This window comes from Bidens hawaiensis, unplaced genomic scaffold (assembly GCF_021521415.1).
Source record: "Bidens hawaiensis isolate Kalapana, Puna unplaced genomic scaffold, B.hawaiensis_p1.1 tig00029268_1, whole genome shotgun sequence".
NCBI lineage: Eukaryota > Viridiplantae > Streptophyta > Magnoliopsida > Asterales > Asteraceae > Bidens > Bidens hawaiensis.
In genome coordinates this window covers 117011-144898 of record NW_027494818.1, presented here as the reverse complement: position 1 = coordinate 144898, position 27888 = coordinate 117011, and the positions used below count along the sequence as shown (strand labels likewise).

The following is a 27888-nucleotide window of genomic DNA, read 5'->3' as shown; positions in this document are numbered from 1 at the left end:
ATTTAAAAAAAAGAGTTAAAAACACTTTTTGTGAAAAAACTAAATAAAATAGTAACATAATTAGTAAAAAAAAAGCATGTTTAAAGGGGATACGTTTAGCAACACCTTTTATTGAATCGGATCACTTAAAAGTGAGTTTATACCTTACCCACTACTACTAGCAAGACCAAAACTTTTAGTCGAGTTATTATAAGGTTATCTTTTCTACTGAATAGAAGTATAAAACACGTATCTCTTTTAAAATTAACGCTAAACGGTAATTTGATTTATTACTAAAATCAACACATAATAAATTGTTGTTTCATAACGCTAACACTGTAGTGTATTGTTTTTTAATTGATTTAAATAACATATAGAGGTGTTTGGTTGTACACGTTTTAAGTTTTGTATGTATTTCTTTTGACATTTTAATAATCAAAATCAACGTTAAATAATTGTTTGATTACTACAGAATGATATGTAATCATAACCTTTTCGACATCTCACGAATTTTCTATAATTTTTCATTGTTTACTTTAAACATAATTATGCTTGGGTGGTGTCATCACTTTAGCAGGTGCATTTTTTTCTGTTATTTTTAGTTTAAAAATATTAATTAAACTTTAATTACATACAACTATTTATATAGAGATGGTAAACTGATGATTTAAGGTTTTTATTTTTTACTTGTTTGGGGACATAATTATGCATAGGTGGTAATTTGGTATCTTATTTTTTTAGCTAAGAAAAAATTAGTTTATTAATATCATCTTTTTAAGGTTGACCGATAATATTAAATTCTAATTTTCCTCTCCTTGATATTATTTAAGTGTTAAATGTATATTTCAAGCAAATATTTATTTTTTTCTACTTTTAGATTAAGTGATTCATGAAACCTAATATAAATCAAATGATGTTGATTCAAATAATTGCGACAAGGACACCCTCAATTGTGTGTTGCGTGGGTCACATTCTTTCACCATTTATTATCTTTCTAACGTGTAATAAACATAAAAGAAAAGGTGTACACTAATACAGATAAACTTAAAATAGACTAAGGGTTTAATGAACTACAAGACCATCAATCATTGTCTTTGGGATCTTTTTTTTTTAAGGTTGGGACACTTGAACCCACATGAGACCATGAATGAATTGAGCTGCTTGTAAACTATCAGCGCATTAAAAATTGAAAATGAAGTCGGGTTAAAACGAATTTGAATTTAAAGATGACATGTATATGACAAGCTTAACTAAACTTATGTCTAAATACGTATCTATAATATATATAAACGAAAACATAAAAATCCTACGTGTCGCGATGTGGCCGCTCCCCCTTTTTTTGGAGTCACCAGATTTGCTTGATTTTTAAATAGAGGCTTCTCATGCATTTGACCCGAATTCATGGGTATGGGTCCTATCAAACCCAGATATTCCTTAAACGGGTTATAACATCTCATTAAATAAAAATTATTCTCACCAAATTATTGATGTAAAAATCCTATAAAATAGGATATGCTAAAAATTAATATCTTATTTATTTTAAAATATATATATTATTTAAATTAAAAAAACAATTTTATAGTAAAAAAATAAACGGGTATTGGGTCTCATCAAACCATAAGTATATTATTAACTTTCATAAATATTATTTATAATTAAAAAAACCAATTTTATAGTAAAAAAAATAAACGGGTATTGGGTCTCATCAAAAACATATAGCTTTTAAACAGGGTTATAACATCTTATTTATTTGTGAAACAATTTATCATCAAACCATAAGTATATTATTAACTTTCATACAATAAATAAATATAAATTCAAAAAACAAATAAATAATAGAACAAACAATATAAAACAGCCCCCGTAATACGGGAGATAATAACTAGTATTATTTATATATAAGTATAATATAAATTTATTTTTTTGTCACATGTCACATTTGATGCATCCTTGCTTTTTTTTTTCTTTGCCGTATTTCTCTCCTATTAGTTATCTATATTTTCCTAATTCTTTTTATTATTTTTTGTTTCCCGGCACTCTATTTATTAAAGATATATTGGTTTTTATTAATCTTAACTATCATCTTTTGGTCGTTGCCGGTCCCAACTAACGAATTGGCTGCTGACGGTCCAAACTTTTAACGTATTTGTTTCCAACGGGCTGCGACTACCAGAATCCTAACGTCGTTAATTGCAGATCTCCGGAAAAACGTTATTGACAGGAAAAATCACATTTTTTTTATTATTTAATTCGTGCAATATGAATTTTATCGCTTTCATAAAAACATGTACAGATTTATTAACAATGCCGTTTTTTATTATCTAACAATATTATACGATGGTCAATAATCTAGTTAAATTATAAACTGATCAATTTCAGTTTAAAAAAAGTTACCCACAAATCAAACTAACTTTAGACATCCAAGACAAGTGTTGGTTTTGAAGAAATTTTGAGAAATTTAGTGAAAGGTTGGTGACTTGGTGTGATTAAAAAGCAACTTTTTCCTAACTTAATAAATCATTTATAAAGAAAGATTGTAACTTTTAGCATACTCTGCAAGATTCCATTAAAAAAATTCTTGGCCCATCTCTCTGCTTTCAGGTATTTTCTGCTTCTTCTATAACTATAGATACAATATGTGTGTATGCATGTGATGATCATCTTGATGTAGTAAACAAAGCAGTCAAAGCTTAAAAGCCTGTACTTTCAATCTTACTAGATCTTGAACCTTTGTACTTTCTTGTAATCTTTCTTTCTTGATATCAAAATGGGTTGCAAAAAAATTATTTTTTTTTCAAGATTTTTATTTTGTGAGTATGAAAGTGAAATGGGCATATTTGTTTTTTAATTTAAATAATTTTTAATCTTTTTTCTGATAAAAAACTCGCAGCCTGTGGCTCTCTCGATAAAATCTTGAATAAAACTTGCTAAAATTTTTTGATTTGAAACAACCTGAGTTGGCTCATGTTTGTAACCGAGCCAAACTCAACCCAAGACTCGTTTAACTTCAAAATCGAGCTCGAGCTCGAGCCTAGCTGAGCAATGGCAAAGCTTGAACGAGCTTGTCGGGGGAGGGTGGGGGGGACTCAAAATGTATTCAAAAAAATCATAAACGCGGGGGCGGGCTCAAATTTTCAATCGACAAAGGCTAAACTTACACGACGTATACAAATTTTCGGACGAAAACGGGTAAATTTACACTACTGCGCAAAAAAACAGGGGGGGGGGGGGTTCCTGGGCCCTCACTAAGCTTCGTCAATGGCTGAGCTGCCTCATTTAATTTCGAGCTCGACCCACCTTGGCTCGTCTTGTAAACAATCCTAGGAAAGAGAGGGGGGGGGGGTATGTTAACATATGGAGAAAGTTTATTATTACCAAAAATCTTATATTTACAAATGAGGTTTTTTAAGTTATAGGGTTTGAATTGAAGAAATTGGCCCTTATATGACAAGATGAATGGTGTTGCATTGGTTGCTATTATTGCTACAATTGGTAATCTTTTGCAAGGTTGGGATAATGCTACAATTGCAGGTACTACACTTCTTTGAGTCTTTCTCTTTATTATTGTAGTGATAAACCTAAACCGAACCCCGCTAGGGGTGTTATTTGGGTCTTGCTTGTGGGTTGACGGGTCAAACCCGACACAAACAAGAAAATTTAACATGAACCAGGAAACCGTGTTAGAGACATTAGCCCAAACACAACACGAGTTAAACTGAACACGGCCCGTTTAACTAAAAAATAATTTTTTTTATTTATTTACTTAATTTTTTGCATATAAATACTTACATGTTTACAACAAACAATACAAATGTGTAAAACTATAAAGCATTTTATGTTTTAATCTTGGTATAAAAAGCCCAATCAGTTTAAGTTATAACATAAAACAAATGCTTTTTAAATGTATAAAAATAAGCATGTTAAACAAGTCAACCCGTCTATATTATATTTTCGTGTTGTGTTAGAAAATGACGCCTTTATAATATTGATAATGTGTATGTATATAGGAGCTGTTGTATACATAAAGAAGGAGCTAACTCTTGGAAGTACAATAGAAGGCCTAGTTGTTGCCATGTCACTAATCGGGGCGACCCTGATCACAACTTGCTCCGGGCCCATATCCGACTCGGTGGGCCGCAGGCCCATGTTAATCCTCTCATCTTTCTTTTACTTCATTGGTGGATTAATAATGCTTTGGTCACCTAATGTATATGTTCTTTTACTAGCAAGATTAATAGATGGATTTGGAGTTGGCTTAGCAGTCACTTTAACTCCTATTTATATATCCCAAATCGCGCCTCCTGAAGTTAGGGGGCTGTTAAATACACTCCCACAGTTCACGGGCTCGGGTGGAATGTTTTTGGCATATTGTATGGTTTTCGGGCTGTCGTTAATGGCTTCGACAAGTTGGAGGTTGATGTTGGGTGTTGTTTCTGTTCCGTATTTTGTTTATTTTATATTGACGGTTTTCTGTTTGCCCGAATCCCCGAGGTGGCTTGTGAGTAAAGGGAAAATGAGAGAGGCTAAGCGGGTCTTGCAAAGATTGCGTGGCGTGGAAGATGTTTCGGGTATTTTTTATAACCCGTTTTGGTAGGTGATACGAGTTTTGGGTTGGTATATTTAACCCGTTTGAAAAACGGGTCGTGTTTTGGTTGACATGCTTAACCCGTTTAGTTAAATACGCCGACCCAACGTCGGCTCGCCAATCTGGTAAATTAAACAAGTTGACCCACTAACCCATTTCTACCATTTTTTTCACAACGAGATTAACAAGTTTGCAACTTGATTATAACCTGCCAACCTGTAAGACACGTTTAACTAAATGGGTTAATGTAGGGGTGGCAAATGTGACCCATTGAGTTGAATGAGTTGTATTATAAATGTATATAATGGGTCAGAATGGGTCAAACTAAAAAAAGAAAATGATAGAAACGGGTCAAAACGGGTTGAAATTTATCGACTTTTTTATTTTTATTCTTTTTATTGGAACGAGAAAAATGGAGGAAACTTTTTAGTACTTTTACTTTTTTAGTTTTTGTTTTATATTTCGAGTTATGAATTTTTAACTATTTTTTTTGAATTTTATTTTAACATTTTTTTCAACCTTGATCGTCATTTTTGAGAAAAAAAAAAGTTGTTCGACCGGTTGAATCGGTGAACCGGCAGCCTATCCTATTCGGTTATGAAAACATCTATATCTATATCTATATTCTCTAATAAAAGTCTACAAGTTTTGCCACTTGTCACTCCTACATTAAACATCACCCTTTTTATCAAATTTATAATAATAAAATAATAGTTACAATTCTTAAAATTTATGTTTCAAAATTTGTTAATTTAATATTTACTTCATTTTTTTTTCAAACATTTGATATTTAAAATAATCTTTTACTTTAAAATTGTTTTAAAGACTATTGTACAACGACTATATTAATAGTGCTTAACGAGTTTATTGTTTCTTGTATCTGATTATTTATTAAATATTGTATTTTCAAGACTACTCCTGTAGTACACGGGCCTCAAACTAGTTTATTATATGTAAACGATAACATCTTGAATAATAGGTGAAATGGCATTACTAGTAGAAGGTTTGGTGATCGGAGGTGACACATCGATTGAAGAGTACATGATAGGTTTAGACAATGCAGATACCAAAGACCAAGATCAGTTATACTTATACGGGCCCGAAAAGGCTCTCTCATATATAGCAAAACCGGTCAACGGTCAAAGCATGCGTAGTCTTGTATCCCGTCAAGGGACCATGGTCAACTCGAGTATCCCACTAATGGACCCGCTCGTTACCCTCTTTGGCAGTGTTCACGAAAAACAACCCGAGTCAGGAAGTATGAGAAGCATGTTATTCCCGAACTGGGGTAGCATGTTTAGTATCGCGGGCCCGCAAGCGAAAGAAGACCAATGGGATGAAGAGAGTGTGCAGAATGGAAATGATGGGTATGGAACGGACGATGGAAATGAATCGGATGAGAATTTAAATTTACAAAGCCCGTTGATTTCCCGCCAAGCGACTAGCGGGTTGGTGGCCCCACATGGCGGCGTGGGGATCGGTGGTGGGTGGCAGTTGGCGTGGAAGTTGTCGGGGAAAGAAGGTTCGGACGGGGAAAACGAAGGCGGGTTTAAGAGAATGTACTTGCATCAAGAACCGGGCGGGCCCGGCGAGTCAGTTTGCGGGTCGTTTGTTTCGGTTTATGGGTAGTGGTGGTAATGTTCAAGCTTCGGCTCTGGTGAGTCAACCTAGTATGTACTCGAAAAAGCTCATGAGTCAAGTTCCTGTGGGGCCCGCAATGGTTCACCCGTCGGAAACCGCTTCGAAAACGCCAATGTGGTCTGCACTTTGTGAGCCCGGGGTTTCACGGGCTTTATTTGTTGGGGTTTCAATCCAAATGCTTCAGCAGGTAAGTTTTTCGTGCACGGGTCGGCTCATTTTGAGCTGTACTTATAAAGCTCGAGCTCCACTCGTGAGTGGTTTAATAAAGATCGAATTCTGTTAAGCTCGACTCGTTTATTATATATTTATACATATATAATTTATTTTTTTATATAATACAGTATATATATTTTGGTTACTTTTATCATGATTTTATATATAACTATTATTATCATGTAAATATATTGAATAAAAATAGTATAAATCGTAGGCTTGTTAGACCCCGCAAGCTTGCCCGAGGTATATGCATTTCTTGAAAAAATAAACTTCGGTAAATTTTTTTGAACAAATTAATGAAAATGTTGTTTTGTATTTAAATGTAGTTTTCAGGAATAAACGGGGTTATGTACTACACACCTCAAATCCTCGAGCAAGCGGGTGTGAGTGTTCTTTTATCGAGCCTTGGCCTCGGTTCAGATTCTGCTTCTTTTCTTATCAGTGCATTTACAACTCTTTTAATGCTTCCATGTATTGCTATCGCCATGCGGTCCATGGATATCACGGGTCGAAGGTAATTTAAACTTGTTTTTACACTAGCACTGATATAATCAAAGATGGTCAAACGGGCCATGCGGGCCAGGTAACGGGTCAAACGGGCTTGGGTCAAAACGGTTGTTTTTAGTGTGAAAAGACAAAATTGCCCCTCCATATACAATCAAAGGTGGCCAAATGGGCCATGCGGGCTGGGTAACGGGTCAAACGGGTTTGGGTCAAAACGGTTGTTTTAGTGTGAAAAGACAAAAATGCCCCTCCATAAAACATAACCCAAACTAATCCATTATGGGTAAACGGGTTGAAATGACCCATATACGAGCCTATATTACTATATACATATATATACCTAGCACAATGTGAAAAGACAAAAATGCTCCTAACCGTGTTACTAACTCTTTCATTTCAGGGCTCTTCTGCTGACTACAATCCCCGTACTAATCGCGTCTCTTGTGACCCTCGTTATCAGTAACATAATCAACATGGGATCCGTAATACACGCGGTTATCTCAACCACATGTGTGGTCGTCTACTTTTGCTGCTTTGTCATGGCTTACGGCCCGATTCCAAACATATTATGCTCGGAAATCTTCCCAACACGGGTTCGTGGAATCTGCATTGCCATATTTGCACTAGTCTTCTGGATATGTGATATCATTGTGACATACACGTTGCCGGTGATGCTTTCTTCTATCGGGCTGGAGGGCGTTTTCGGTATTTATGCTATCGTGTGTGTTATTTCATGGGTGTTTGTGTTCTTAAAGGTTCCGGAAACAAAAGGGATGCCACTTGAAGTGATCACTGAGTTTTTCGCGGTTGGAGCTCGAACCAAGAATGAGTGAACCAAAAAAATGCAATATTTGTGTAATATAACATAAGATAGAACATCATTAAACCGGCTTAAATTATTGTGTTTAGGGTGTGTTTGAGTTCAATGTAGCCCGGGCTCATGGCCCGTGAGCCGGAAATTATTAGGAGTATTTGACTAGAGGCATATAAACTTGAATATGGTTTGTGTTATGAATTATAATTATTATGATTATCAACACCTAAAATAGATATGACTTCTTTTCCAAGTTTTCCCATTCCTATATAATATTCTTGTATGTCATTGTATTATATACATATAATTAATAAAATCTTTTCATTTCTCCCTACATCTCTTCTCTCATTCTTTGGCTATTAGGCTTGTTTCATAACACGTTATCAGCACGAATTGCTTTAGAAGTGGATCATATTGGAGTGGATTATGTTATTATCAACTTATATTGAACTTGTATATACGGCCAACAAAAGGTACATGAATTTACGATTTGATTATGTTCGTATCAATTGGATTTGCAAGTTTTCTTTCTCCTAGAATGAATAGTTAATTAATTTATGCAAGATGTTTAGATTTTATCAAATATTTTTATAAATCAAATCTTAATAGTAAGTCTTGTTTTAAACATAACTGTGTTTTGTTATCATGGTCTATTAAGTCTTATTTAAACTTTATTAATGAACTATTATATATGATGTGATGATAGGTTTACTTGATATCATTGATATTGTTTATATATTTTAACATTATTTGTATCCTCTTATTTCTTACGTCTGAAAGGTACGGATTGAATCATTTAATTATTGTATGAATTCTTATATCTAAAACCATGATTCTTATTTTATTTATTAATATTCATCTTTGAATACTATAATGAATTATAATTATTATCTTTGAAAAAATATATATTTATTTTAAAAGATTTCAGTCCAATAAAAAGATTGAATCACATCAACACAAAATAAATAAATAAAATAATTGTTTATTGTATTCTTTTTACTGTGAAAAGGTAAATAGTCTGACTAATCGTTTGAAAATTGTAAAAAATATACTTTCTTTATTACGCTAAAGGAACTAGTTTCAGAAGTATAAAGAAATATTTATTTAAACGATTATCATTAGTTGAATTATATACAGATAATATACACACGATTTGGATTTATTATAGTATATATGCTCTTAGCTTAACTAGCCATGATTATTTTTCTGTTAAATTACGTGGCCTATTTTAATCGAGTGTCATACATTTATCTTGTTCCAATAAAATCTATAATACATCGTTAAAAGTGGTTATTTTCAATTTGCTATCTAGATATCAAGGTATGTTTCATCTCCAACTTAATTGATTATATTATTAGTTTTCTTAGTCGTCATCATATTTGGGGATGTTGTCGTACCCATTTTATATTTAATTTTATTAATAATAGTTTATAAATAGTATAAGGTTTGATATAAATCAAATTAATGGTTTGTTGATAATGTTTAGTTAAGATTCTAGTGTAAATTCTGTGCACATGCATATGCACCGTATCTTATGATTTCATCATCATCATCATCATCATATATATATCATGTTTGTTTTGAAAATCATGTACTTGATGTTGATAAAAGTGTCTAATAGTTTTTATTAGGAGATTATCACTATCGTAGTTATACATATTTCCATATGTTCTCATTTATTTATATAGATAATATTGAATTGAACAATAAAAAAAATGTGTTTATTATCACTATGATGTAAGAGTATATATATGTTTAAACATGGGTGACATATATTTACTTAAAGAGTATATAGCTTGATAACTTGATGAAGATATTTGTTTATTTCTTAAACAGGAGTGACATATATTTGTCTGTATCTAAGATATACTTGTGATAATTTTATCTTGATAAGTAATACATAAATTATATATCTTTGATTGTAATTGATGAAAATTTGCAGCTTATTATAAACTTTTATAACTTGCTTTATAACATGTCATAAGGTCATGTATTGTATAATTCAACTTTATGTATATTTTTATTATATATGCTATCATAGAAACCATTGAATCAAATAATTAAAATAAAGTTATGGTTTATTACTATTATTATGAAGTATTATTGTAATGTTTGGGTTATAGTAGATCTTCTTATTTATTTAGGATAATATAGCACCTAAAGTGTTATACCCCTAAAATCTCATTATCGATTTATAGAAGGCCATAAGATTTTGGCTGATATTTATATTATGGAAAACAATTTACAATTGTCAAACCTCAAATATGCTACCGAAGTAGCAATATTATTAGAAGAGTATAAAGGTTTGGTGTTTCATATACTTATGCTTGAAAAAACAATATAAACCATGAAATTGTTTGGTTTTACTCCATTCGCTAAAGTTCATGGAACTATGTATTGGTCGTTGTCATCATGAACATAGTTGAGTAAATTGTAATGATGGTCATGTTAATCGTGAGATCGACCATAAGAATTTTAATAAATTTTTGTTGATAATGAGATTAACCACCATAAGTGGCAAAAGGGATTGATAGTATACGAGAACAAAATATGAAAATATAAAGTGATAAAATGTGATCGTTGAAAACGATAGTAAATTGTTCTCATTTATAGTTGCATTAAAGAAGCATAATACATCTACGATCATAAACCTGAAGTTTATGGATCATGATTATCTAATGGCGTGACCGGTTAGACCACACCGAGTCAATGATGTGACATTTATTGAAGAACCAAAATATTATTCCTAATAATTATACATGTAATATTGCTCTCAAGGGAAATAATTTATTTACCAACTGAAGGAGACGTAAATCCCTATATGTTATGGAATTGAGAAAAGGATACACATATCCTAACATGATAACATTTAGTGTTTTGAAAATCGATGCATCGTCTAAATGGTTATCAAGATCGCAACTTCATGTTTGCATGATCTATGGCTTAGCTAATAAGATAGCAAGCATATTATTCCAGATTGGTATATTTACATTCGGTTATAATAATGAATTTGATTCCCAAGTTAATAATTATCATTGAAATAAGTGTTGAACTTCATAACATATTATGTTCTCATATAAATTGTTTTGTTAAAGACGATTACTCAATGCCTGTAATTGGTTGCAAAGGCAATTATCACGAGAGCAAAGGTTCATGTTTGTATGTGAGTACATATGATTTTACATGTCTTTAAACTAATTCACATCAAGCCAACAAGTTATGATACTTCCTTCCCATTGTAATTGGTTTTTGGTCAGTAACCAAGTATTTCTCATCTAATGTGTGTTATATACTGAAATTAATCCACCACAAGACACAAAGATGAGGCCACAAAGGAAGTTGGGAATTTATGTCAATATCTATGATTATATACTTAGAGCCATTAATGTGATATTTGTTTATAGTTCATTAGTTTTCACTTCAGTGAATCATCATTCCCAACATTAGGGGGGAGAAATAAAGCAGTTGGAAAACGAATTTAGTTGGAATGAATTATCATTGATCCTCAAACTAAATTATATGAACTAAAAGTTCAAAGGATAATTCATATATAAAGATTAGCGAATCAATTACAGGACGATTCACTGACCAAAAGAGATTGTCCAACTACGACACCTATTCGAACTGCTAATGCTCCAATTAATAAATGTCCCGGAAGGACAAAGCATATTGATAATAAGTCTAACGCACGCATGTAGCGTGGTAGACTGATCGGTTCCAAAGGTAAAATTTCCTCAAAAATTGGAGCAAATAATGAAGATGGTCAAGTCGAGGTGCAGTAAAAGGTCTCTTGAAAGAGATTAGACATGATGGTTCTTGAAGAACCTTAGGTACCTGAAAACAAAGAGCTCTCAATAAATTATATTGTATCATGTTTACAAAGATATGTGGAATCGAAATAGAGTCGACGTCGTTATACTTATATATATATATATATATATATCATTAGCGCTTGAAATGATAATGATGAGGATCAAGATTCTAAATCTGCCTACAAAATGATTGGCCAAAGTTGAAAGACGCAAACAAGGCAGAGTTGAATTCTCTAAATAACTGAAAGTTTGTTGGACCAGCAGTCCATACAACTAAAGTTGTAAAATGTGTTAGATACAAATGGGTATTTTATATAAGTTATGAAAATTAAATTAAGTGGATATAATGCAAAATTGGTGGCACAAGGATTTTGCAAAGACTCATGACTGATTATAAGGAGATGCATTCTCCAGTGGTGGAATCAATGACATTATAAGGAGAACTTACTTTACATGATTAAATAATTCAAATCCTTTAGAGACTTTTTTGTAAACTTTCAGTATCAACTGAATCACAATATTTTATTAAACGCATAAATTCTCTCTCTGTATTAACTGAATCACAACATTGTGATTCAGTTGATACTGAAAGTTTACAAAAAAGTCTCTAAAGGATTTGAATTATTTAATCATGTAAAGTAAGTTCTCGAGAACACATTGATTGTTGTGTATAGAGTCATATTTGAATACGTTACAATTATTGAACATAAATGAAGCTTCTGAAGAGTTTCCTAAGGTAGTTGAATACTTGAAAGGTTAACTGTTACATCTTAATGATTGAATTCGTGTGTATCAATAAGCATACACATAGAAGAGAATGTACATGATGAGTACAACATCTCAATAAACAAAGAAATTTTACAATATGGATTTTTGATATGTGATACAAAATGATGTGTTAATGAGCAAGTTTGTGCAGCAAAAATCCTGAAAAAGTGAATGTGTATGCATAATTTGTCAAGTTAAAAAGAAGTCCATTGGTAAATGCATGGATTTATGCTTATGGACTAAATTATTCGGATTGAGCTTGGCACAAATCAAGAGATATTTTGATAAAGAGGGAGGATAAGTTGGATATAATTCGCCATACTTTTATCAAAATTTCACTCTTAAAAGGTTATTATAATCACAGTTTACAATGATGTACATATCATCAAGAGAAAGTTATGAGATTTTAAAGAGAAAATTCTTTTTGAAATTCTTTTTGAAATACCTTGACACAGTGTGATTATTGCTCGACTTATAGTTCGAGGATATGTGTTATATGTTTATAAATCCATCAAAGTGCATATTAAAATGTTGACAAATTTTACCATGGACAAATTTAATCCTTTTAGCACGTTAAAGAATGTATAACAATGATTATATATCATTTCCTATATGACTATGAAATATTATTGGTTCGGAAATGCCATAATGAATTGTGTATGTGCATTATGTTGTACTATTAGCTATATATATGATTATTATTTTCTTTATTTATATTCATCGACATGTATCTAGCTAGGAGACATCAGATTGGGTTAAAACATATATTTCAGGTATGAAAGATATGTGCTATATTTTACTAACCCGTCAAAACAAGTTTGGTTAGTCTTGTTGATGCAGAGAAACACAATAGGGTCATGGATACAATGATATGTTTACAAAATGAAGCAATAGAAGTTTTTAGGTAAAGATCATGCAACATTGTTCAGCTTAAGGATTTGCATGTCAAGAGACGAAGACGCAAATGATTGACTACAAAATTTCTAGGCGGCATACATAGAAGATCGATGGTTACAATTTTAAAGGATATACAAATCAGGGGGAGACAATACGCGCTGCACTCTTTTTCCCTTGGCTATGGTTTTGTCCCAATAGGTTTTCCTAGCAAGGTTTTTAATGAGGCAGCATCCCGAAGCGTATGAAGTTGATAACCAAGGGGGAATGTTATGAATTATAATTATTATGATTATCAACACCTAAAATAGATATGGCTTCTTCTCCAAGTTTTCCCATCCCTATATAATATTCTTGTATGTCATTGTATTATATACATATAATTAATAAAATCTCTTCCTTTCTTCCTACATCTCTTCTCTCATTCTTTGGCTATGAGGTTTGTTTCACAGCAGTTTGAGTTATTTGTGAGATGAATATTTGTGAAGTGAATAAATATGAATTATGGGCCATATAGGTTTGGCCCATTTAGAGTTGAAGGCTAAGGGCTTGTCTCATCTAGCACAGTTATAATTGATCAAATTATGAGAGAGAACATAAGGATAGCAAAACATTTCTATTTGATTAAAGAGTAATAGAATATGCAGTTCAAAAATTTTATGTCATGTAATATTTAACTTTATGAAATCATATATTTGCTAGCATTCAAATGCTTTATTAAGCTCCTAGAAGTTCCATATATACAACACATCAAAAAGCTAGGATATTGTCGTTTAGACATGTTTATTTATTATTTATGTACGTGCTTGCTTATTTTACCGTCGTTTGGACATGTTTAGATGGTTTATATCACTTTATTGATATACTAGGTAACAACTATTGACTTCAATAGTAAGGGCATGTTTGAGATTTGCTTATTTGAAGCTTCTTTTGACTTTTGCTGAAAAAAAAAGGTTAAAAGTGAGTTTTGATAAGGAAACTTATGAGTAGCAATAGTCAAATTCCCCAAGCACCTTAACTTATTATAAGAGTTAGTAAGTAGTTTCAATAAGCAATCCCAAACACCCCTAATTACTTAAACATAACAAGAGCATATGGAGTCATTCCGAATCTCTTTTCTTTCATCTTCCCCCAAAATTGGGAGGTTTTTCACCTTTTCGCGGTTAAAAAGCCCCCGAAGTTATCTCGACCCATTGCCTAACATTTCATGGAAAACCAACTTATACTCCCTGTAAACCAATGAAAAATAACCCGTCAAAAAACAAAGAGGGCATAATTCCCACACTTACTAGTTTTATCCTATGCTCCACCAGCTCCATTCCATATGCTCTAAGAGAGGAATAGCGTATGACTTTTAAACCACATGGTAACACCGGCCCTAACCCATGTGGGTAAGGCGCATAACTTCATTTCATGGCAAATGTTTGCCACATAAAATCAATTCATTGTTGACCACTGAATGAAATAAAATAAATTAATTAAGTTTTTAGGGTACTTGTGGATATGTGTTGCCAGTAATTTTGTGATTTTGAATAATTAATAGTAAAAATGATGTGACGGTACCGATCCCTTTCCCCCGGTAATTATCTTTGTTAAAAAAATTAATATAAAGTGGTTTTTATTTTTTTTTGAACGACCAACTAAGTAACGCCGGATACTCCGTACGCGGCCCCCATTGGCTAAAGGTAGCCCGAGCCGGCCACTAGTCAGGACGGACGGAGCCCATAGCGGTCCACCTATTGAGGGATTCACCGGATAAAACCCGACCCCCACGACCGCCAAATGACACGACAACGAGGAGCCGGTAAAACCGGGTGAGATCAGGACTTAAACCATGGCAAGCCAGGGTCATCTCCCATATAAATTGATGATAGTGTGGTTTAAACCCCCTGCATCACACTAGTAAAGTGAGTGCTTTACCATTGAGCCACGTCCGGTGTTTTTTGTGATAAAACAACTAAATAGAAAACATTTTTTTAATTAAAATAAATCTCTCTTTCCTCATTTTTAAATCAAACACAGACATTAGGGTTTCCAATTACACTGCAGATCAAAATCCACCAATCGTTCAAATCATTCATCATAATCAAATCAAACCATGGGGTACACTAAGGGCTTATTCTCCGTGATAGCACGAGACGGTGAACCGTTGGTGAAGAAACTGGCCGCTGTGTCAGTCTTCGGTGTGCTTCCGGCAGCCATGGTGGCTTCACTCATCTATTCGCCTCCAGATTTCGTCTATAACAAGAAGTCTGAGTCTAAATAGACAGATCTATATAGGTTTGTTATTATTATTATTATTATCATTATTATTGTTGTTTTTCTGTTGGATCTGTTATAACGACCTAGGGTTTGTTAGTTTGTTATTTAGATGATTTGTGGTGTTGATTATGTATGTGAATTAGGGATTTATTCATATGGATTGCATATGTTCGAAGTTTGCCGAGAGTCCGAGTGCGAGTAGACTTGAGCTTGGTTTATAATGCTCGAGCTCAGATCATGACTCACAAGTAGTTTTTCAGGCTCGAGCTCAGCTCGTTTATTATACATACATACATACATACATACATACATACGCATATATATAATTATAATTGTATACATAACAAAATATATTATGTAGTTATTTTCATCATAATTATATATATATAATAATGATTGTATAAATTTACTTTAAATATTCTAAATAAAATTTGTGTAGATATTAGGCTAGCAAACCAACTCGAGCTCCATAAGAGTAGCTCGAGCTCATTTAAGCGTGGCTTGTTCGGGATATTTGTGAGCAAATCTCGAGTAGTTCGTGAGCGGCTTAGCTCATATACACTCCTGCTATTTGATTTGTGATGATGGTGAACCGCTGGTGAAGAAACTGGCTGCTGTGTCAGTCTTCATGGTGCTTCCTGCAGCCATGGTTACTTTGCTCGTATACTCTTCTCGAGTTTTTGTTTACGACAAGAAATATGAGTTTAAATAGACAGATCCGTATAGGTTAGTTGTTATCGTTGCGTATATTGTTTTGTTGGATCTGTTATAACGGCCTATAGTTAGTTAGTTAGTTTGTTAATTGAGTGTTTAAGTTGCGATGATTTGTGTTATTGATTATGTATTTGAATCATAGTCACATAGATCGCAGTTCGCTCCGGTACGGGAACGAGGAACGGGAACGCAATTCGCTAGTTGGGGCGTATTCGGTACGAAGGGGGGTAGGCTCATTTCGGTACGGTCCGGTACGGTGTACCATATAATCCGGTTCGATGTTCCCAATTTAAAACAGAATATACCAAATTCAATTTACCATAGATATAACATAAAATAAAAATTGCAAAATGTCACTGGAGAAACTGAAATTATGTATAAATTTGGGTTTTTGGTACGAATGATTGAATAAGAAGAGTAGGCCAGTAGGGTAGAGATATTAATAACATGAATATATGCCTAATATAAATCGGTCAAATTGATTGGGTGTCTTTGAAACTTGGAAACCCAGTAATTATTGGAAAAAAGGAATCGAGGAGTTTCCTAATTTGCTGCCCAAAATTACAGGATCGATTAAATTGACAGGAGAAAGACGAACCTGTCAATTGAAATCGATTTCTCCATCAATTAACAACGACGAACCATTCAATTGAAATCAATTTCTCCATCGATTGTGAACGACGAACCATTCAATTGAATTCGCGATTTAATAGCGATTGGGAACGTTTGCGATTTCGATTCGGTACAAAACGATCCAATACGAAAATCGTGGCTTGCCCAGCGAATTATGTGACTATGATTTGAATTATTGATTAAGATGGATTGCATATGTTCAAAGTTTGACTATTTGATAGGGATGTATACCAGCCGAGCACGAGTGCGATTAGTTTCGAGCTCGGCTTGTTTAACTTACAGAGAGCTCAAGCCTGGCTTGTTTCGGGCTCGATTTTTAATGCTCGAGCTCGGATCGTGAGTATTTTTTTAAGTTCGAGCTCAGCTCGTTTATTATTAATTAATCAGTTTATATATAAAAATATAAATTATGTTTTAAAGTAAAACTTATATAAATATTAGGTTCTTGAGCCACAACTTGAGCTCGGGAAGTGAAGCTCAGGCTCGGTGTCGTTTGTTAAACAAGCTAATTCTTAGGCTCGAGCTCGTTATAGCTTGGCTCTTTCAGAGCTTTTTGTGAGCTGATGTAGAGTTGTTCACGAGCGGATTGGCTCGTTTACACCCCTACTATTTGATTTGTGAATTGTGATAATGAGAGATGATGAGCCGCTGTGTGTGTCTTCGGTGTGCTTTTGGCAGCCATGGTTGCTTCACTCGTGCATTATTCTTTAGATTTTGTTTATAACAAGAAATCTGATCCTAAATAAGTAAATAGAGAGATCTATATAGGTTAGTTGTTATTGTTGATTATATTCTGTTGAATCTGTTAAAATGCCCTAGGGTTTTTTTTGTTGGTAATTGTGTATGTTCAAAGTTTGACTATTTGATTTGAAGATTATATGCTTTATTGAAACAGATGTTTTGTTGATTTGAGTACCAAGTCGACTGAGTGGCTGCGTTTGTTTGGATTGTGATTATTTGATTTGAATATCTTATGCTTGTTTGAATTTAGTTTTGTGCTGATGAGATATGAACTGAATTGCAAAAGCTTTTTTGTTTATTTATAACCGATAGTTATGGACTACACATGTTCAAATTGTGATTATGTGATTGTTGAGTATGTTTAAATCAGATTGCGTGGATATAAACGATGAATGAATTTTAGGAGCAGTTTTTTCATAATGGATTTGTGTGGGACTGTGTCCTGCAATTACTCTTATGACTGTAGTGGTGTTTGAATAGATACTTAAGTAGTATATTTTTAAACTTTTATATTGTTTTTGCAATTTAGTTTGTATATTGGTTTTGGATTTTTTTGAGGCATTTGATTGAACTCAATAACAGATTGAATATTACCTTCTATAAATTGATGTGAGGTTACTTTTTATATCTAAAAAGCTAAAAAATTTCACATACAGAGCACATTGACAAAGTATGATGAGATGATACATTTTCATCAATTCAAGGATATAAGTATATAATGGGATACTCTCAATACAACATTAGTTTTAAGTAGAAAACCTCATATGTATGTATTGCCTGACATATATAATGGAGTTAGAAAGACACAAAGTGTTTATGCGGTTCTCAAGGTTTTTTACTTGAAACTCATTTTGTAATGAGCACATTCGTATACGTTAACATGTGACAACTGGCATGTGTGTCTTTCATTGTACAAAGTATGTGGCTAAGGCTACTGTATTCTTGTATAATCATCAATACAAAAGCTTACTTTTTTTTTGTTTTTAATTACGCATGCTAGTTGTTTTATGGTTCAATTCATGGTAATATCTTCTAAAATAAGTTTATAATATTCTTGTTTGAGTTGCATACTTTTTGTGTTCTGATAATAGTAATTTAGGGTATTGTAGTGAACTAGTTTTTGAGTCTTATAACCCATCTATCGAGGTGACTGCGTTTGTGTTATTGTATAACTTTACGATAGGTTAAGATTAACTATTAGTTATTATAATGTGTATATATGATATGTGAAAATTATACCTGTACAATACTGCTTTTGACTTTACTTAGGTGGTGTCATTAGCTTCACATATTGGTAGGGGTGTAAACGAGTCGAGCTCGTCTCGTTTAACTTACACGGAGCTTAAGCTTGGCTCATTTCGAGCTCTGTTTTTATAGCTCGAGCTTGGCTCGTTATTAGATTTCAAGCTCGAGCTCGGCTCAGGCTCGGCTCGTTTACTAATTATTAAGTTTTATATATTTACAATTATTTTATATATGTTTTTCAATTATAATTTTTCGTATAAAATAATATATATTATTTAGTTACTTTCAGTTATCTTTTCATAACATTATATATATATATATATATTAATTAATAATTATTAAATATATATATTAAAAAATTATAGAAACGACAATCTTGTTTAGGCTCTCGAGCATTGATAAGTGAAGCTCGGGCTCGAGGCCCGAGCTCGAGCTCGTTTATTAAACAAGCTTAAGTTCAGGCTCGGGCTCAGTTAATGACTTTTCGCTTTATGTTTCATTTTCTGGAATTTATAATCTTTACATTACTTAGTTGGCTAATAACTTGTTTATATGTTGCAGCTTGCTTTTGCTTGGAAATTGTAGAAAGGTGTGTGACAGAAGGATGGACCACAATAATTCCAATGGTTAGCCGTATTTGCCATTTGGAAACCTAGTGTTGCTGCTTTAGGCTATTTGTTTCTGTTTTTGATATATACTTAATTGATTGTCATAAAATAATATTGACCAATGCAGCCAGGTCCTAAACCTTATATCTTTGTCTATTGCTCTTTTGGTTACTGGGTAAGGATGAAAAAAGTAATTTTTATGCATGGGTCAAAACGGGCTGGGTTGAGCCCATCCAATTATGTGTATTTGTGTGTTTCTTGAATTAGCTAGACCGAGAAGTGAAGTCTTTTCAGTATTTGATAACATGTTTACCAACTCTTTTTTTTTTTCAAAATGAACCCAAACAAATAACGAAACCACCCGGAATTTTGGTTTTTATCTCAAAACTGACCCAAACCGATTGCTCACACCCAAACCGGCACTACCATCGCAACCACGAACTCTGTTATCACCGTTTCCTGCCCTCCGCTAATCATAATTATAGCATGAACCGGTTTAGACACATTTTTACAAACAAAAAATTGCAGCTGGAGTACGTGTTAATCATAAGTTGTTATGATCCAAACCAAAGTGATACTTCATTTAACCAATTTTAACCTGAACCAAACACTTTTGTAAAACAGTTGTTTTGACTTGAACAACGGTGATGTTTTTTTGAAACATTTCTTTACATGAACTCATTTAACTAAATAATGGTTTGATCCAACGGACCGACACCCGTCCTGTCCCCTCTTCTGTTCGTCAAGCTTAATCTGATATTTCAAACTAGTGTATTAACGTAAAGGAGTACACCGAACAAGAGTCAACCCCTGGGATAATAAGTAACAAATATCCATCCTATAATCAAATACAAGATTTATAGCTATGATATGTTTGTATTAGAATGGGTGATTGTTAAGATTTGTGATCTTAGGGGTATTAGGTTCAAAACCTGACTCAAGCGAGTTTTCCACAAAAGTTCTAAATGGTGTTTTTGTGTAAGTCAAGCCTAGAGCCTCAAAATCAAGATGAACGGTTATCCCGTCTAGAAAAACTTAGTTTGGTTTTGAGGGTAGTTCTAAATGTTAAAAAAATGTGTACCTATCACATATCATTTAGGTAAAATAGGGTTTAACCAATGACAAATAAATTTTAATAAAAATGTTCATTCATATTTTTTTTTCTACAGAACACTATGTATTCACATTTAAAAAATGTTTTTATTAAGAGAAATAATTTTTTGTTGCTATAAACATGCCCTACAAATTGGTTGAAAATATTGACATCCTATTATATATAAGTTTTTTTTTTTTTTTTTTTTGAGTAAAATGTCATTTTCATCCTTATGGTTTGACAAATAATGCGATTTTAGTCCAAAATGTTTATTTTTTGCATATGAACCCTCCACGTTTATTAGTTTCTGCCAATTACATCCAAATCACTAACGCCGTTAAATTTTATCGTTAAGTCAGGGGTATACATGTCTTTTCACTCTTTCTTTATTATAATACTCATTTCAGTGAGTGCGGTTTTCATCCCTCTGGTTTGTCCAAATCTGCATTTTTACTCTAATGGTTTCAAATTTGCAATTTTCTTCCCTATGGTTTTATTTCACTTGCAATTAAACTCGAATTCCATAATCTCCTTAAGTTTTGTCGTTAAACCCATCAGTGTGCCCTTCACGTGATGGACAATTTTGTTCCTTTTTCCCCAAATACACCCAGCCCCTCACCTGATGGGAGTTGCGAGTTAGGACTGAGGTTTATTTGGGGAGAAAAACAACAAAACTGATCGTCACATGAGGGGCACGCAAATGGGTTAACGACCAGACTTAACAAGATTAGGAAATTCGGGTTTAATTGCAAGTGAAATAAAATCATAGGAAAGAAAATTGCTAATTTGAAACTAATTGACTAAAACTGCAGATTTGAACATACCAGAGGGACGAAAACCGCAGTTCACTGAAATAAGTATTATAATAAAGAAAGAGTGAAAAGACGTGTCTACCCCTGACTTAACGATAAAATTTAACGGGGTTAGTGATTTGGATGTAATTGACAGAAATTGAGAAACGTGGAGGGTCCATATGCAAAAAATAAACTTTTTGGACTAACGAAAATGACACTTTACTCCTTTTTTTTTCTAATAAGTTTCTGATTTAGTTACATAAAATAATGGATTGTGCTTGCAATGCATTCATATTGTATGATGGTGAAAACCCAAGTTGAGATTGACATACGTCACTATTGATGGTGAGTTGACGTCAAAAGCTATCAAAATCCAACCCATCCACTCAACTCATTAAATGTAATCTTGCATACAAACGACATCGTTTAACTTTTTGCCACTTTTAGCCCTTTTGGATTGGACACATTTAAATTCACATTTCCCCTATCCAATTTTTATCCAAATCAAGAAACTCAATCCAAACACAAATTATTTAACTTTTATCACAGCTTTTGTAGAATTTATTTACCTATTTAAAGTAGTATGGTCCCCTATGTCATATCATATGGTTAGTAAAACTAAAAACAAATTATTAAACACGACTTCGTCCAACGCCCCCACAGCATTGCTACGAGCCTACGATCACTTGGGCATCCTGTTTCTAATCTTATACTGCCACCATTGAAAAAATGATCCATTCCCTCAAACTCCGTTTGCTTAAATGGGAACGGAGCATTGGAGATATAATTTGTCTCACACTGGTGCAAGCTAACATCATGGAATTCTCAAGTGCTAAAATAAGCCTCGATTTTGCACATTTTAGCAACATGGGTAGGGGTTTGGTAGGAGGTTGATCTGAGGATAAAGGTTATCATTTTAATCTAAGGAAACTCAACCCAAGCACAAATTATATAACTTTTATCATAGGTTTTATAGCATTTATTTATATATAAAAGTACTATGATCATATCATATAGATGGTAGCATTGAATTATTAAACCCGACCTTGTCTAATGTGGCCACCACATTGCTACGATCACTCGTACTCCCCACTTCTAATCTTGCATTGCCACCATTGAAAAGGTGAGTCATTCCCCCAAACGCTGGTTGCTCAAATAAAAACAGCGGAGTAGGGGGAATGTAATCAGTCTCCCACCGGTGTAGGCTAGCACTGGGGAGTTCTTGAGTGCTAAAATGAGCCTCGGTTTTGCACATTTTGACAACATGGGTAAGAGGGGTAGGCGATTGATTTGGGAATGGAGGTTTAACCATGGTTTGGTTTAGGGTTGGAAATGTAGGTAGGTTTAGAAGTGACTTGATGTCTTGATCATGGATTTCTTGATGGTTGCCATCAAATAAATATTGGCTTTGGAAGGGTCGCACCGGAGGATTATGGTGGTGCATCATGGCGGTTGTGTCGTCGTGAAAGGGCCTTTTGGTAATTTCAACAGGTTTGGGAGTTGAGGGTGATGGTTCAAGTGTTGATTGGTGGGGCTCAAAGTGAGGGTAGTTCTGTCCACCATTTGATTTCTTTAGCCCTAGTTTATGAAATATTCTACAAATCACCCATTCATCCTGCAAAATAGCTTGTATTATATGCATCAATCCTTATACCAATATAGCAATACTAACTGAAAACAAGATAAAACAACGGGTATAAACATTTTTAATAATATTTATTTGCCATTTTTCAAAGATGTTACAATCTATCTATCTATATCTATAATATCTATAAATGAAGACATAAAAATCCTATGTGTCGCGATGTGGTCGCTCACCCTTTTTTTAGAGTCACCAGATTTGTTTGATTTTTAAATGGAGGCTTCTCATGCATTTGACCTGAATTCATGGTTATGGGTCTTACCAAACCCAAATATTCCTTAAACGGGTTATAACATCTCATTAAATAAAAAATTATTCTCACCAAATTATTGATGTAAAAATCCTATAAAATAGGATATAATAAAAATTAATATCTTATTTATTTTAAAAAAAGATATATATATTATTTAAATTAAAAAACCAATTTGATAGTAAAAAAAATAAACAGGTCTTGGGTCTCATCAAACCATAAGTATATTATTAACTTTCATAAATATTATTTATAATTAAATAAACCAATTTTATAGTAATAAAAATAAACGGGCATTGGGTCTCATCAAAACCATATAGCTTTTAAACCGGGTTATAACATCTTATTTATTTGTGAAACAATTTATCATCAAACCATAAGTATATTATTAACTTTCATACAATAAAAAAAATACAAATTCAAAAAATAAATTAATATTAGAACAAACAATATAAAACAACCCCCGTAGTACGGGGGATAAAAACTAGTGTAATAATAAAAATACATGAAACTATATCACATGCCTACTTTATTTTCTCGTTGGGATCATGGATTCATGACTTATCTATCACACATATGAATATGAACATGACATGAATTTTTATATATTGATAAAAGCACGATTTTTCACATATTTATAAAAATACGTCTGTTTAACTTTGAAAATTTTCTTCTGCAATTAGTATTATATATCATGGACCTCCAACAAACAAAAGAATTATGTATATAAAATAACTATGTTTAAACTATATAAAACCCAACGTTGATTTCATTTTTATCTTTAAAATTGACATAAAATATTTCAGTTAGTATAAGTTATTTTCTAAAAATTACAAAATTAAACAGGACACTCAACGAACTAGTAACGTCAATCCAAAGACAACCCGTTTACCCAAACATGTTTGTAGGTTCAGCTAAAAAATTAATCTAGGCTCATATATTAAGCCAACATCAAGAATTTGATTCACATACAAATATTACTAGTAATACAAGTAAATACAATTAATAAAACTATATTATTATTATTATTATTATTATTAGTATTTTATTTTATTATAATTTTTTACATCATTTTACATCAAATTATAATGACAAATTAATAAAACTATATTATTATTATTATTATTAGTATTTTATTTTATTTTAATTTATTACATCATTTTACATCAAATTATAATGACAAATTACTAGTCCAGCCAGAAAGTCAATCAATTTTGATTGATGAGTCATAAAAGTCAACCCAAAGAAAACGACAAAGCATATGCATAAAAAGGTTGTACAGTTAAATCTGTCAGAGCATATAGTAGTTGTACCTTACACGTGTGCCGATAAGAGAAGTCCCCATCAAGGCGGTACTCATGCATGACCCATTTGGTCTTTTCACCATGTGGGGCCCGACCCTTGTAAAATACTAGGGTTTTTTTCATACCCAAAAAGGTCCGACCCGACCCGCTACAGTACACTTCCCGGTCCTTGCCCGTTGCCTTCCAGTAACCCGCTCCGGTGGCTCGGTTTGTTCGCAACCCGGTCGGGTATTTTCGATCCCGCAAGCTATAGAAATACCACTCTCTTTCACCCATTTTTGCCACTTCTATGTATACAAACCACAAAGTAATAATATTAGCTACACAATTGTGTTCTATGTACCATATGTATAAAAAGATTAAATATTAAATAAAGAGTTAATTATGGTTTTCGTTCATGTGATTTTTCAGACCCTAAATCACAATTTCCGATAAGAGATGCGCATGATTTGATTTAAGTCGTTTAATGCTAAAACCTAACTAAAAACAAAAATTTTGGATTTTGAATTTTCAAACTTTTTGGTTTTCAGTATTAGTTTGGTTTCAGTTTATTCAGTTTTAAAAATTTTGAGTCGAAAAAGGATTTACACAAAATAATGAATTTGGCCTAAATCATTTGTTAATAACTAATGACGAAAATATGTGGGTTACATAATTTTTTAATCCTTAATTAGTAAACTAAATAAATAAATGAAAATAGGTTTGGTTTTTTTGATTTTTATTACATGAAAAACCAAAACTGAACCGGAAATTTAGTTTTCCAAAAAAAATATAAAACAAATGGCCAGTTTTTGTTTCGGATTTCGGTTTCATGTACACCTCAAATACCAAACAAATTTCTAGACTCAAATACCGTTCTTTATTTTCTTTATTCTTAAAAATTTATTTAATGATGGAAATCAAATTGGTTCTACAAACTACAAAGGGTTGGATATATTAATAGAGCATTAATATGCTTGTACATAATGCTTAAATAATTGTACATTAAATGAAAACTCAACTTATTCTGATTCAGTTTGCATTATTAGTTTGTACCGTACTACAATTATTTATCAATCAATGTCTTTTCGTTTTTAGTGACCAAAGAAATGCCATGAATGCATGGTACTTGATTACAACTCTATTTGCATATGGTACAACTGGTAACTAAGAGCATTCACATTCCGTTCTCCATCCCCATCTCTATAATTACACTACAAAACATTATATTTCTCTTTCCTGTTTAACTAAATAATACTTTTATCATTACAGTTTTCTCTCTCCCCTACTCACAACCAATCCAACAAATATTAAAAAATAAATAGGGGCAAACAATGTTCCCTAAATGTTTTCCCAAATTTACAAAAAATCACCACATTTCTCTCTCCACCCTATAATTTACACTCACAATCATTCAAAACTCATCCCTGTAATTTACCAATCCCCTCATATAATTATGGGGGATGGGATGAGATGGGAATGCTCTAAGAAGCACATCACATTACATCATAACCATTTTAGTGTAAGTATGAAGAAAGAATACAATTTTGATGTCAGAAATGAATTTAGATGGATCTAGATGCATTTAGTGCTTGTACCCTTACAACTCTCTATGCATGTATCAAGATTGCGCCTTGAAGACAAATGTTGTGTATAATTTATAATAATAAAATAATGCAAATAATATTCTTTACAAGTGTATTTTATAACATATAAATATATTAAAACTAAGGGGGTGTTTGGGATTCCTTATTTTACCTCCTTGTAACGTTTAATATTGTAACTTATGAAACTTTTTCTCAAACAATATCAGCAATCCCAACATTGTAACTTTTCAAAAAGTTAATAAGTTATAAGTTGATGAAAATAAGCGATCCCAAATACCCCCTAAGTATTAAGGTGTATGCTTGAGGACAGAATGTGTGTTTGTGTTTATATGATTACTAAGTATGCGTTTATTTTTTCTTTTGTGTTTGATGGTGAATTAAGTCATTAACTTTAGGTTGGTTAGTGAGTGCATGTCAATGAGAGTTGTGAAGTATGTATTTTAGAAAAGTGTCCTAAAATTTTGTGTTTGAATGTGTAAAGTACCAAAGTGTCCCTCAAGTGTGTGTTTGAGTCCCTAATTAAAGAGTGTGTTTGAAGATTAATTAGTGCGTGCATGCAAGTGATAGTTCTTAAGTGTGTGTTTTAAGATGAAAGTGTCCCTAAAGTGTACATGTGTTTTTGAAGGTGAAGTTTCCCTAAGTGTGTGTTTTTAACCTAATTAAAAAGTGTGTTTGAAGGTGTATATATCCTCAAATTATACAATGAAGGTTGTGTGTTTACCACAAAAGATGTCCTTAGTTGTGTTTTTAAAGGTGAAAGCATCCCTTAAAGTGTGTGTACTGTTTGAAGGTGAAAGTATCCCTAAAACTGTGTGTGTTTGAAGGTGGAAGTATATATTTATCCCTATATTAAACTGTGTGTTTGAAGGTGAAAGTTTCCCATAAAGTGTGTGTGTTTGAAGGTGAAAGTATCCCTAAAACTGTGTGTATTTCAAGGTGAAAATATCCCTAAAACATTGTGTTTGAAGGTGAAAGTTTATCTTAAAGTGTGTGTTTGAAAGTGATGAAAATATCCCTAAAAGGCTTAATTAAACTTCGTATTTGAAGGTGAAAGTATCCCTTAAACTATGTGTATTTGAAGGTGAAATTAGTATCCCTTAAACATGTGTGTGTATCAATATTTTAGAAAGAATATATGTACATATACCTGGTAACTCCCATGGTTCACAGCGGTTAAGATCAACTTCAGCAATATGAACACCACAAAAACCAGAATCAAAAACCTTAGAAGCAAGATAGAATGTAATAAGCTCTTCATCTGTTGGATGAAACCTAAACCCTGGTGGCAAACCACCATGTTGATCAGAATCTCTTCCACCATCACCAAGTTCACACAGTATCTCTTCTATGTTAAGCATTATTATTATTATTATGAGTGAAATAAGAATAATGAAGGGAAGCAGGGAATTTAAGATGATGAAAGTGTAGGTATACAAGAGAGGGCTATATAGCCCTAATCAACAACACTGAAAAGGTGTCCCATGATGGGTAAAAGGACAAAATACAAAACCAAAAGAGATGAGTGATGACTATGAGTGAATGTGTCAATCAATCTCTCTATATTATACAAGTTTTTTTTTTTGTATACTAATATATTATAGTAGTTGGTTAAATAAACTAAACGCAAACCCATATAACTTTTAATGGATTTTGAAAGGTTTATCACTCGCATACAGTATATCTTATCCGGTTTATTCTTAGAACATTGGTATTTATTGTTAACATACAATTGTTGGAATCGATTCAAATATCATAGCTAGGAAGTTCCTACAAAATTCTTGTCACATATGTATGTAGTTCGAA

At 32.7% G+C, this 27888-nt stretch overlaps 1 protein-coding gene, 1 long non-coding RNA gene and 1 pseudogene across 3 annotated transcripts; 2 read left to right on the top strand and 1 right to left on the bottom strand.

Annotated features, from left to right (window-relative positions):
• Positions 1 to 2508: 2508 nt before the first annotated feature.
• On the top strand, positions 2509 to 7763 carry LOC143578397 (monosaccharide-sensing protein 2-like; annotated as a pseudogene). Its single transcript, XR_013143253.1, has 6 exons — positions 2509 to 2580; positions 3410 to 3510; positions 3987 to 4547; positions 5544 to 6392; positions 6748 to 6935; positions 7326 to 7763. The product of XR_013143253.1 is annotated as a monosaccharide-sensing protein 2-like (transcript).
• Positions 7764 to 15246: 7483 nt separating this feature from the next.
• Positions 15247 to 19563, top strand: LOC143578396 (uncharacterized). The gene is made up of 2 exons (XR_013143252.1): positions 15247 to 15493; positions 19370 to 19563. It is a non-coding gene; the product is annotated as an uncharacterized LOC143578396 (long non-coding RNA).
• Positions 19564 to 22312: 2749 nt separating this feature from the next.
• Positions 22313 to 27590, bottom strand: LOC143578395 (protein CUP-SHAPED COTYLEDON 2-like). Its single transcript, XM_077061990.1, has 3 exons — positions 27233 to 27590; positions 24509 to 24786; positions 22313 to 22918 (listed from the first exon to the last, which is right to left on the bottom strand). The coding sequence occupies exons 1-3, from the start codon at positions 27441 to 27443 to the stop codon at positions 22313 to 22315; spliced, it is 1095 nt and encodes a 364-aa protein (XP_076918105.1). The 5' UTR covers positions 27444 to 27590.
• Between the last annotated feature and the right edge of the window lie 298 nt (positions 27591 to 27888).

Bases quoted from the DNA above. Each gene is read 5' to 3' on its own strand.
- LOC143578395 (XM_077061990.1), bottom strand. From the start codon at position 27,443: ATGCTTAACATAGAAGAGATACTGTGTGAACTTGGTGATGGTGGAAGA. The intron at 24,787-27,232 runs GTATATGTACAT...TTGTATACATAG, and splicing joins TGAACCATGGGAGTTACCAG to AAGTGGCAAAAATGGGTGAA. The intron at 22,919-24,508 runs GTACAACTACTA...GCTATTTTGCAG, and splicing joins CTTATCGGCACACGTGTAAG to GATGAATGGGTGATTTGTAG.